Below are 12,716 nucleotides of genomic sequence, written 5' to 3' on the forward strand. Positions count from 1 at the left end.
ATCAAATAAAAACCTTCCTCGGCGTGCAACAATTGCAAACTGTGGTACAGAAGAATTAATAGTATGGTCAGAAAGTAAGCTGGCTAATCATTGCCAAAGTCATATCCTAGACTTCATTATTAAATTATGATTTTCTTTGGCCTTGAAAATCTGTGGCCTGTGATCCCAGCAGTTATAGAATGCTGGGCACGCACTCGCTGGTGCCCTCCAGCATTGACCCCTATCGGAGTTTGTGTAGTCAGAGGGAGGGCATTTAATTCACATAGGGAAAGTGGTTGCCCTACTCCACTGGGGATACACCTCCAGCGTTCACTTGCCCCATCTAGCTATAAACTCCAGTGCTTGCCCACCATTGGGGACATGTTGCTCCCCCCTCCAAAGACACCAGCCTTGTCCCAGTAGCTCCCTGTGTAAGGGGGGCAATCAAGAAACTTTAAAAAAAAATCTTCCATGCTTCAGGTGTCCAGGCTGCTTGCGTTGGGACCCACTTCCACCCATCTGGAGATGGGTAGGTCTGATCTCACTGGGCCTATCAGCTTCCAAGACAATGCCATGTCCTGAATGAGCCGGGAATGTGGGAACTCCCAAATAGGGAGTCTCTACCTCAGGCTCCATCCCTGATGACATTTGCTTTGTGAAAGGGGTAGAGGTTCTGACCCCTGAAAAATCCTTGAAACATCAGAGACCCATTGCAACTGGGTCCCTGCCATTTTCCAGTGGGTTCTGCTGGTCTCCCACTGGAGTAACGGTGAAAACCTAGAGGAACTCCTGACGAAATTCGGCATCTTCATCTTTTTCTGTTAATTTTTCTAAGCTCCCTTCCTGCATTCCCGAAGGTACAGATTCTCTGATGCAGTATGGCTCCACAGGTACCCTTAGGTATCTAACCCTAAACAGCCATTGTTTGTCGGTGAACTTAAATAGTGAATCTTGGCAGGATATTTCACCAGTGGTATCGTAGCTGAGCCTGACCCTCTCTCAAATGACATCCACACATGCAAATTAGGACCTTTGCAGTATTCTCTTCATACACTGGTTAGTGAATTAGGAGTTACCTGATGAATAAAACACCAGCACTTCCACAAATCTTTTTTTGACCGTGGTGTCAGTTCGGGAATGTAGGACTCCAGTAAGAGTTTGTGCAAAGCTGTCCATTGATATACAACTTTGATTGATTAATCATCATTGTCTCGACGAGAGGGGAATCTCATAGGGTAATCCAAGATTGTGAGTCAGATTTCAGTAACTATGCTGCTTGACACAAGGTGCAGAGCTACAATCACAAAATTCAACAAGATTCTTATAAGCCATCCAACGCGTATAGCCACGTTAGCACCAACGTGCCCACCATAAGCGATGGGGACTGTACCTTAAAATTGCAATTGGAGTCCTACAGCAGCGTGGGAACCTGATTTGCATATTTAAACAGCCCCCACCCAAAAGAGGCAGGTATGCTATTCACCCTTTACAGGCCTGCCTGAAAATTGCATCAGCCAAGGTAGCCCCGTCATTTTCAACTGTCGGTGCCCCTTTTGCAGGGGAGAAATGGGTGGGCGGCTGTTGAAAATTGCCCCCATGGAATCAATTGGATGCTGCTATGGAGGGGGGATGAACTTACAGGGGCCAAATCGCCTTCCTCATCCATTACCATATTGCGATCCTGTGAACTTGCCGACAAAATTCCAGGAAGGTGCAACTTTCAAATGTGATTTTGTTAGCAATGACGAAAACTAGCCCCTAATCACAACACAATAATGATCCTTTAACTCTTCTCCGCTACTTAACTGGTATAAAGTTTGTCAATTCAATTGACAAGTGTGCAAAGCAGATTATTGGTGAAGTTCCTAAATATGCAAAGGAGGCACATCTGCTTGAAGGAGCTGGCTGGAGGTGCAGAAGAAGTTGCATAATTTAAAGATGAGCATAAAGTTAAAGCAAGCATTGTACTACAAGGCAGGAGTGGCTCATCAGGTGAGGCACCTGGAATCCTGCACTGACGTCCCATCGGAGAGTCACAGGCATTTAAATATATTTAACTTGAACTGGCGAGCGACAGTGAATTAGCTGCCCGATTTTCTTTTCCCAGCTTACTCTGGCACTGTGGGAGAACCGTCACCACACGGACTGCAGCGGTTCAAGAAGGCGGCTCACCACCACCTTCTCGAGGGCAATTAGGGATGGGCAATAAATGCTGGCCTCGCCAGCGACGCCCACATCCCGTGAACGAATAAAAAAAAAATGTGAGGGAGGGCAGCCCGCTGGAAAGTTCCCAGCCTCTCTGTTAAAATGAAAATTCAATTCAATTCAATTTTAACCAATGACTTCCCATTTCAAACCCTTCCAGCCCACTTGATTTTCTTTTGAAGACTTATCGCGGCAATGTGAGGGAGGACGTACCTCTGGAAAGTTCCAGGCCCCACTATTAAATTAAACACTGTTGGCCTGCCTGATTTTTATTTCCTGACTAAAAGGCAATGTAAGGGAGGACGTCCTGTGGGAAAGTTCCCAGGATGGATTTATTGGTCATTGTATTTTAGAAAACCCCACGCAGCAAAATTTTACAAAGCAGTCCGGTGATATTCCAGTTGTTTCTTTTTCCTACAAAGTTTGAGTCATTTTTTGTTTTAAGTCCAATCCTGGATGTAAATAGTTTAAAAGAAAACAACTGCTAAACAATGCAGTTAGAAAAAGATATTACACAGCTTATAAGGTTGGTGGTGGGATTCCACAGGGCCCATTGCCATGGTAATAAATTGGCTTGGTTAGGCATGTATAGCTGTGTCTCACCTGTCAAAGAGATCACCAGTTGCCACTACTGTAAGGTACGCAGAGTCATAGAAATGTCTGGTACAGGAAGAGACCCTTTGTACCTTTGCTGGTGCCAACTCCCCCACTAGAGCTGTCCACTCTACTTCCACTTCCCTCCACTTTCCCTGAACCCATTCAAATATTTTTCTTCTTTAAGTGTTTATCTAATTCCCTCTTAAGTGTTGTAATTAATTCGATTCAATACCGAATTGTGGTTAAGGATTCCATATCCTAAGAACCCTTTGTGGAAAAGAATTCCTCAACGTCCTCCTTATACTTATAATACTAATCCTGAGTTTAATCTCATTCACCAACCAATGGAAATAATCATCCACTATTTACTCTTTCAACCCTTTCATAATTTGGAAAATTTCTATTAGGTCCTCCGTAACCTTCTCTTGTAACAGTAGTTTCTCAGTATTATTTTACTTAAAGGAGACCAGAGGGACACATTCCACAAGTCTGGTTGCTAGTTTTTAATTTTGGTGAAGGTCAAACAGAAGTTTGGAATGCATCGGACTCTGAGAGTATTTGGAAGCTCAATATATTCCACATGTAACATCTCATTCTGAAGATATACTTTGGGACTGGAAAATGTTTACCAAGGAATAAGAGGAGGCTCATCTGTCTTATCCAAAAAAAAATGGTTTTATTCCAAAAACTGTAAGAAAAGCTGAAAGCATCATTCTGAAAAGGGTAGATTTGCCTCTATTTCTGGACTATTTCTAGTTATTTTATACAAAGTATTGTGCTGTTCAAAATGTTTTTTTTTACTTCTGTGAGTCATTTTTAATTGTAAATACATTTGACCAGTTGTTTAACCTGCACAAAATGTTCAAGTATTATGATATTTTCTGTATTCCAAATTGACAGGAGACATAGGAGGCTTCCTACGTGCCTTCCAGAAAGCAATTTACTGTGATTGGAATTAATTGTTAGACCTGGTTGCACTAATTCAGTGCGGCAAAGAATTAAAAAGCACAGGCTTCCGTTTGTAGATGTACCTACTTGCAGAAATTGTCACCAAGCCGTTTACACAAGAAAAAGCCAAAATAGACAATTTTAGCAAAACGAAACGTTTTACTCTTGTTAGCTTTTCGCTAAAATTATTGAAGATAGGAGTAAATTGATGGTGGCCATCCTGCCCTTCCTTAATGTAGAACAGGGGACCAAAAAGGGGAAGAAAAAAGCATATCAATAATTTACTTTTTAGAATAAATGAAAGTCAATAAGTTCTAAAAAAAAACTTTCTTACCTTCCTTTGATAGAGACTGGCTGATAGAAAGCCTTAAGGGATACTGGGCATTCGAATTCTGAAGCATCCTTGGGATCTGTGAAATTGATAGACCATGGAAGCTGCACTCGGGTGATTATGATCCGATATACCTGTCAGGATGGTTTTAGAATTATTATTTTAACAGGCCTCTTTGCTGGGCTGGCTTTAGAAGCTGACTCTATCAAGCAGTATAATGGCCTGTGCTTGTGTATTCTTTGCCGGTGTGATCTCAGACTTTTGTTGACTTAAGCGTCTTGAGACATTTTACTACGCTAAAGGCACTATAAAAATGCAAGTTGATTTTGGAGGAGGTCACTATAAACCAGCAATGCCAAAATCCTCATTGTTGGCCTGTACAATAGGCTACTGGCCAGTCCCCAAAATGCCAGACCTGACCTAACACCAGAACAAACTGTTTGTTTATACTTGCCACTATTGGCACTTCTGAAATTCCATTCCAGGAAGTTGTCACTGCTTCTAATGGCAAAAGCGCTGGTTCATTTCTACTATAGTGGTACTCTTGCCATTGCGGGAAACATTGTACAACAACTTGCATTTATATAGCGCCTTTAGCATAGAGAATTCCAGAGCGTGGGACCCAGATCTGGGGGGGATAAGGTAAGGAAGTCTAAAGGGGACATTAATTATTGATGAAAATCAAAAAGAAAAATTGCATTTATATAGCACTTTTCACAACCTCATGATGTCACAAAGTGCGTTACAGCCAATGAAGTACTTTTGAAATGTGGTCACTGCAGTAATGTAGAAAAACATGACAGCCAATTTCTGGTCAGGAATGTCCCACAAACAGCAATGAGATATATAACCAGATAGTCTGTTTTAGTGATGTTGGTTGAGGACAATGGGGAGAACTCTGCTGCTTTTCTTCGAATCGTGCCATGGGATCGTTTACATCCACCTGAGAGGAGTCTCGATTTAATGTCTCATCCAAAAGTCAGCACATCTTACAGTACAGCACTCCCTCAGTACTGCGCTGAAGTGTCAGCTTAGATTGTGTGCTCAAGTCTTTGGAGAGGAGCTCAAACCCGTGATCTTTTGGCTCAGAGCTGAGAGTGCTATCACTGAGACAAGACTGATAAAGCCAGGAGAACCAATGAGTACTCTCTGACTGAATTGAAGAACAATGAAAATAACAAAACAAAAACACAATTATCATTATGTGTCAGCTTGGCTTAGTTTGCAATGTTGTTGCTACTGAGTCAGAAGGTTGTGAGTTAAAATCCCACTCCAGTTGAGCAGATTATCTAACTGCATTATTGGAGGTCCTGTCCTTTAGAAGTAATGAGGCCCCAGCTGCCTAGATCCCATGATACTATAAATACAAGTCAGTCTTTCTTTCTTTCTTTTACGAGTGTTCACAGTCTGAAATCCATCATCCAGGTACTCCCACCCTGCCACTGATAGGATTCAGAATTTGAAAAAAAAATTTCTTGAGATATGAGCAATACTAGCAAGCCAGTATTTACTACCCATCCTTAGTTGCTCTGAGGGCATTAAGAGTTAACTACATATTATGGGACTGGAATCACATGTAGACCAAAGGGGCATTAATGAACCAGTTGGGTTTCTACAATAATCCAGCTGCTTTCATGGTCATCTTCTGGTGCTAGTCCACAAATAACCTAATTTATTGAATTCAATTTCACAATTTGCCATGATGGCATTTGAACTCATAGCTTCTGGGTTAGTAGTCCAGTACCATAACCACTAGAATGAGGTAGTAGTGTGGGAGCTTAAATGACCCAAGTAGAGAAAATAAAAATGTAAATGTTCCAAAATCATAAGACTTTTGAACATGAAGGATCTTCTAGAAGGAACAAAAGTATTGCTTCAGGTTTTTTTTTGTAAGATGATGATGAAGCCAAATGCCTTTAAATTGCTAGAAAAAATTAATTATAGGAAATTTTAGACGAGTAAATTGATTGCATTGTACCTGTGATTTAGCGCCATCTGCTGATGTAACGTTCACATCCACTTTGGTATTTCCCACAGATAGGTATACTGGTTTACCGACATTCATCTCATTAACTGTCACTTTCATTTTAAGGTTTGGGATAGATGGTTGAACAATTACAGTGGTCATATGGAGTGGTGCTGTACCTAATATGTTAAGAGAATAATTTTTAATATGTGAAATTAACTTTGGCACTGCATTGATTAATAGTTTCATAGCTCCAAACTGCTTTAACATGTAGAATTGTAGTATTATACCTATGCATGCACATATATATTAAAATACAACTAGATGGATTGCAAAACCTCTCTGGTCCAACAGCCTACACATAATCCACATACACAATTCTTATCTACAGTTTAAAAGGGAACAACTTCATATTTCAGCATCCCATGCAAATTAATAAATAGTAAAGTAAAATGGCATTTCTTATAAAGTACTGGGTAATGCTCAAAAGATCCTAAAAGTTCTTATGTTCTTTAATGCACTTCTTTAAAAGAAAAAAAAATCTTTTCCATTGGAGCCAAGTTTAAAAAAAGAGTTGCATCTGCAAAATGCACTTGTACCATGAATGAGCCTTCCAGAGGGCTTTTCCCTTCGTCATTTTGGCTATTCAAAGCTCTTGACTGCAAATAATCACCAAAAGTTTATATTGGGTAGAGTGAAGCAAACATGGTATTTCAATGCCTTTGCATATTTGCATTACTTGGAGTTGTAACAAGTTCCTGATAGCATTTTCATTTATCTCTAAGAGATATTGCATGTCCACAGGTATTTCTGTTTTTCTGACCCAAATTGTTTCTCCCTCCCCCCTACAGCATTACCTGATAATCCACTGGTCTTTCTAGGCTGTTCATAATGAATGTTTTAAAATCCCACAATTTCCAGGTTGACAAGTTGTGATTTACATAACTTGACAACCAGTTGAAACCCTAACCTCTGATTGTGTGTTTAAATTGGATAGTGTACTATTGTGGAATTCACAGCAGCTTTGGAAATTGTAATTTCAGTGTAGGATCTACTAAATCGAATATATAAATTAAGCTGGGTTTGGCTATGTTTCTGTAACAGACCAGATGGCGGTTGGCACTACCGTGTCTGCTTAACTTTCAAATTCTGCTTCACAAATTGTCTTTTGCTGAATCGTTAAAGAAAAGTTTGGTAAATTGTATCTAATTAACATCACTGGCTCTTTGGGAATTAAAAGTAGTTTTGGTAAGAGAGTGAGACTTTGAAAGGTGTGACACTGATGTTGAGATTGCATCATTGTACTTTAAAATATTCATCTCATTCAATGTTGTGTTCATGTTGTGCCTGGTGGATAGAGCTTTATAAACAGTTGTGTACACAAACAGGTATACTTGCCTGTTTAATCAGGACAATATGTGGCAAAATTCCTCAAGAGCATTCTCTGGTTTGTTTTTGTAATATATTTAGTTTTGAAATAATTTTAGGAGAGATTATGTCACTGTTACAATTCTTTTGTGTTTAAAGGCTGACTGGCTCTTTCGGCTGCTGAGATGAACTTGGAGCCATCACTGAGTCCTAGTGAAAGACAACTTCCAAGAAGTCAGAACGTCAGTGCAGATGGATGTTTTGCAGAAATGTTTTTCATAATCATCAATAGACTGTTCTGCTGCAGAAAAAGCCATCTAAGGAGATTGACATTTTAAAGCTATTTCTATGTATGTGAATCATCTGCCCTGGCTATTGGCCTAATTTGATAGCTGTAGTTGCTTCATTGGATTGTTTAAATTGTATATAAGTACTGCAGTCAATTTTAGTATGTACAATTCTGGTCTTGCATTTGACATTTCCACAATTCAAAGGAGATTGCATGCATTGGAGATGTTATGCAAAGTTTAATTTAATGTAACCAAAGGTCATTGTTAATCCTGGGCCATGTGACATCTGAAGGCCGTGCTCATAAAAGTGTACTTCCTGTTTGTGGGAACAAAATTCACTCACAAGCAGCACGGTACAATCACTGAAAAACAAAACAGTACTTAAAAGGCCAAACTGTAAGAACACAGAAATTACTAAGACCCTCTGACAGGGCAGATGACCGGAAGATGAGGGGACTGGAGGTAGAAACCTTAATTCCACTTTTTAATGAGCTTATTGTTTATTGTACACTCTTATACTAAACATTTCCTTTTTTTCCAGTCCTGCTATCTAAAGCCACTGACCTACACTACAGAGGCAACTTAACATATTTTTAGCATTCATCAAAGAAACTACCACATACATGTATATTCATACACATTTAAAGAAAACGTAGGATCAAGCTGCAACTTTTCAGCTATTTTCAGTCCACTTAGTGATGGAGAGCTTAAAGTGAGCTTGGTTGCCTCGATTGTATACCGCTTCAGAGTTCCGTCTTCTGCAGCAACTTCAATTGTAATTTTATTTACACCATCATTGAGGAGAATCACTTTATTACCATCTGCACCCTAGAAGAAAAAAAAGCAATAATTTGACCAAATTACAGATTATTATGTGGATAATAATTGCTGTCACAATCATTTGTATATGCTGTTGATACCTGATAGAAGTTGACAATTAGATTAATTGACCCGGTAAGTCAAGCCCTAGTACACCTCCATAAATCCTCTCCGCCAGTTTATCGCCCAAGCAGTGAAGATTACTCCTAGTGACATTCAGGGTCGGCAATGTTTATATGGACATGCGAGGGACAGTTATGTGAACAATTCCTGGTCAAAAAAATCTCTCAAAAGTGTCAATTTGGCTCAGCTGTAGCATTCTTACCTCTAAGTCAGAAGGTTGTGGGTTCAAAACCCACTCCAGGATTTGAGCATGTAATCTAGGCTGACACTCAAGGGCAGTACTGAGGGAGGTGCTGTCTTTCAGGTACGCCACTAAATTGAGACCATGGGGTTAATTTTAACTCCCAAGGGGTTGTGGGGACGTGTGGGAGGTTACAGTAACAGCTTTTTGGAGCGGGACCGCATCCCAGCTCCCAACACGGCCAGTTCTGGGTTCGATCCAGATGCGTTAGGATGCTCGCGCACAACAGGCACCCGGAAATCCCGTCCCCACTTAAAACCGGTGGGCCAATACTTAAAAGGGCAATGTACCTCATTGAAATAGTTGAGGTACTTAATCTTTTATGTATTGCAAAAGTAAAAGAAATTTAACTTTACTAGTTCGGGTTTCCCATTGCTTCCGATTCACATCAGGTGAATGCAGGCAGGAAGGGCCGGATCCATGAGCTGAGTGTCTTTATTGCACTGCTTGTGGGCCTGGAAGAACAGAAGTGCTTCATCCAGGCCCAACAAGCTCACCTGACGCGACATGACCCCGCGATCAGCCAATCCCCTCCGGATGTCATCCACCCCCACCCCCCTCCGATTTATTCCAGGGCCCATGATCTCTCTCTCCCTCCCATCCCCTCTCTGATTCACGGCTCCTTTCTCTTCCAGCCTGTCAATCTGGCTGCTTGGCGGATGGGAAACCCAGAGGCACAAATATTCACCTTCAATTGAGTTGTGATCGCAGATTGCAACGCACTCATTTGGCTTCCGGGTTCCCCTCGTGAATATCTAGGGATGGGCTGGGTTCTCAGCTCCAAGTTAAAATCATGCCCCATCTGTCTAGGTGGATGTAAAAGATCCATGGCGTTATTTGAAGATCAGGGATTTCTCCTGGTGGCCTGCCACCATTCGTCCCTCAACCAATACCACCAAATCATTTATCTTATTTATTGTTTGTGGTTCCTTGCTGTGTGCAAATTGGCTACTTTGTTTGCCTACAAAGCAACAGTGGCTATATTTCAAAAGCAATTAATTCTGCACTAACAAGGTGGTTATGTTTGAAGAATGAAAAACATTCTGTAAAGTAGATAATCTAATTGTTCCTCAAATGCATGAATTGATGTTATATTTTATACCTAATTATGTGCTGTCCTTAATGTCCAATGTAATTTAGTGCCCCTCCCTGCCTTTGATCTTTGAGTATATGTTTATACTTCAACTTTAATGTCACTGCAAAGCAGTTTCTACTTTGCAGTGATGCTGAAGTTGCAGTATAAATTCAAGCTAACTGCAGCGAGAAGAGGCATGAAATCCTGGAAGCAGGCAATCGTACATTGATACAGCATGGAGTACTTCTCCAGTGTGGTGTCAAATCTGTTTTAAAAGTGCTCAGAGGGCCTCCAGATCTCTTTTTAAATCTACCTGCAGCTGATTTAAATGTTTAAGGAGTGTAGACACACCCACCAAATGCTCTCTAAAGCATCTAAATTTTGCTCAAGGGAACAGCACCTCATCTTTCGTTTAGGCACTTTACAACCTTCTGGACTCAACATTGATTTCAATAACTTCAGATCAGAACCATTACTCCCATTTTTTCAATCAGCTAGTGCTGGTAATGGTTCTGCTGCTGCCATTTACAGTTACTCCTGATCAATCTTTTGTTTCTTAACCTGTCCAATTACCACCCTCCTTGCCTTGCACCATTTAATCACTCGTGCCCTCTACCCGATCACAGACCTTCCCTTTTGTTCTTTCCTCCCCTCCCCCCTTTCCCTACCTCTGTACTTGCTCAAAAAGTTTAACTCTTAACATCTTCCAGGTCTGATGAAAGGTCTTCAACCTGAAACATTAATTCTGTTCATTCTCCACAGATGCTGCCTCACTTGCTGAGCTTCTCCAGCACTTTCTGTTTTTATATCTAAATTTTGCTTCTCCTTGTTGAATAGGGAGATTGCAGTTTGAGCAAAGCAGTATAAAATACATACTGGCTGGCTGAACTCCACATTGTTGGTGTCCGACACCACGGCAGATGCAGTATGTGCCTATGAAACCCTCTGTTGCATTATTGGAACACCTTCACTAATTACCGTTTATTTCATGATGTGGAGATGCTGGTGATGGACTGGGGTTGACAAATGTAAGGAATCTTACAACACCAGGTTATAGTCCAACTGTTTTATTTGAAAATCACAAGCTTTCGGAGGCTTTCTCCTTCGTCAGGTGAGTGTGGGATTCGGATTCCATGGAAGGTTGCCGCATTTATAGTCAGAGAACAATACCTGGTGATTACAGATAATCGTTCCAACTGCCCGTTGTCAAGGCAATCAAAGCGTTCAGACAGAGAGATGTTACCTACAGGACCACCGAATACACAAACGGCCAGAACAAAAGACAGACAGAGAGAGAGAGAAACATCCGAAAGGAAGAGAAAGACAGAGAATGACCCGTTGTATTAAAAACAGATAACTTCTATTCGCTGGTGGGGTTACGTGTAGCGTGACATGAACCCAAGATCCCGGTTGAGGCCGTCCTCATGGGTGCGGAACTTGGCTATCAATTTCTGCTCGACGATTTTGCGTTGTCGTGTGTCTCGAAGGCCGCCTTGGAGAACGCTTACCCGAAGATCGGTGGCTGAATATCCTTGACTGCTGAAGTGTTCCCCGACTGGGAGGGAAGCCTCCTGTCTGGCGATTGTTGCGCGACTTGGTTCATACTCCTGTGACTCGGCCAACGTTGTCTACCTCATACGTTGCAGGAAAGGATGCCCCGGAGCATGGTACATTGGCGAGACCATGCAGACACTGCGACAACGGATGAACGGACACCGCGCAACAATCGCCAGACAGGAGGGTTCCCTCCCAGTCGGGGAACACTTTAGCAGTCAAGGACATTCAGCCATCGATCTTCGGGTAAGCGTTCTCCAAGGTGGCCTTCGAGACACACGACAACGCAAAATCGTCGAGCAGAAATTGATAGCCAAGTTCCGCACCCATGAGGACAGCCTCAACCGGGATCTTGGGTTCATGTCACGCTACACGTAACCCCACCAGCAAGGGGAAAACAAAGTTATCTGTTTTTAATACAACTGGAAATTTTTTCTCTCTCTCTCTCTCTGCCTTTCGGGTCTCTTTCTCTCTGTCTGTGTAATTTGACACATTGTGTATTCAGTATACTGGGACCTACTGCTTTCTGTGGCTAACCTGTCTGAACACCAACGACACCTTTGATTGGTGTGATGGTGTCCCAGCCTAATATAAGATATGCGATTTGAGAACCTCTCATTCACTACTCACCTGACGAAGGACGAAAGCTTGCGATTTTAAAATAAAATTGTTGGACTATAACCTGGTGTTGTAAGATTCCTTACATTTGTCCACCCCAGTCCACCACCGGCATCTCCACATTATAAATGCGGGAACCTTCCATGGAATCCGAATCCCACACTCACGTGACGAAGGAGAAAGCCTCCAAAAGCTTGTGATTTTCAAATAAAACAGTTGGACTATAACCTGGTGTTGTAAGATTCCTTACATTTATTTCATGGCACACAACCAACTTTTGGGAAAACCTGGTTTAAGTGAAGATAGTTAATTGGCAGATTTTGTTTGTATCGTCCTAGCCGGTTTAGGCCCTAAGCTCTGGAATTCCCTCCCTAAACATCTCCACCTCCCTCTCCTCCTTTAAGACGCTCCTCAGAACCTACCTCTTTGACCAAACTTTTGGTCACCTGTCCTAATATCGCCAATATGTGGTTCAGTGAAGCACCTTGGGGCGTTTTACTATCTTAAAAAGGTGCTATATAAGAGTTCTGACGAAGGGTCATCGACCTTAAACGTTAACTCTTTCTTTCTCCACAGATGCTGCCTGACTTGCTGAGTATTTT

At 41.6% G+C, this 12,716-nt stretch overlaps 1 protein-coding gene across 3 annotated transcripts in view; it reads right to left on the reverse strand.

The window, feature by feature from the left end:
* LOC137324786 (uncharacterized) overlaps positions 1-12,716 on the reverse strand; it is a 65,900-nt gene that overhangs the window by 51,706 nt on the left and 1,478 nt on the right. For 2 of the 3 annotated variants that reach the window (XM_067989485.1, XM_067989486.1), the window contains exons 2-4: positions 8,308-8,512; positions 6,039-6,205; positions 4,064-4,194 (exon numbers count right to left, since the gene is read on the reverse strand). In XM_067989485.1, the coding sequence (XP_067845586.1) occupies positions 4,064-4,194; positions 6,039-6,205; positions 8,308-8,512 (503 nt within the window). Of the gene's footprint in view, positions 1-4,063; positions 4,195-6,038; positions 6,206-8,307; positions 8,513-12,716 lie in introns of those variants that run through there. The other variant, XM_067989487.1, reaches the window with a different exon arrangement.

Source organism: Heptranchias perlo, chromosome 8 (genome assembly GCF_035084215.1).
Source record: "Heptranchias perlo isolate sHepPer1 chromosome 8, sHepPer1.hap1, whole genome shotgun sequence".
NCBI lineage: Eukaryota > Metazoa > Chordata > Chondrichthyes > Hexanchiformes > Hexanchidae > Heptranchias > Heptranchias perlo.